The 248-nt window shown below is 56.5% G+C and overlaps 1 protein-coding gene across 1 annotated transcript in view; it reads left to right on the forward strand.

The window, feature by feature from the left end:
- EMH_0014030 (uncharacterized protein) overlaps positions 1-117 on the forward strand; it is a gene marked incomplete at both ends in the record, with an annotated part of 867 nt that extends 750 nt beyond the window's left edge. The window contains one exon of the mRNA XM_013499979.1: positions 1-117. Coding sequence (XP_013355433.1) covers positions 1-117 — 117 coding nt within the window.
- Between the last annotated feature and the right edge of the window lie 131 nt (positions 118-248).

A 248-nucleotide genomic window follows, 5' to 3' on the forward strand; every position in this document is an offset into this window, starting at 1 on the left:
GCAGCAAGAGAAGGACAGCTAACAACGATGCGCAGGAGCAGCTCACCCAGCGGCAGCAGCAGCAGCAGCAGCAGCAGCAGCAACAGCAACAGCAGCAACAGCAGCAGACGAAATTAAAGTGTGTGCCTATAATCCAGATCCTTACATTGTGTGTTTCTTGTTGCTGCTGCTCTTCCTGCTGCAGCAGCAACTGCTGCTGCAGCTGCAGCTGCTGCTGCTGCTGCTGCTGCTGCTGCTGCTGCTGCTGC

The sequence above is a fragment of the Eimeria mitis genome, genomic scaffold (genome assembly GCF_000499745.2).
Source record: "Eimeria mitis Houghton genomic scaffold, Emh_scaff489, whole genome shotgun sequence".
Classification (NCBI taxonomy): Eukaryota; Apicomplexa; class Conoidasida; order Eucoccidiorida; family Eimeriidae; genus Eimeria; species Eimeria mitis.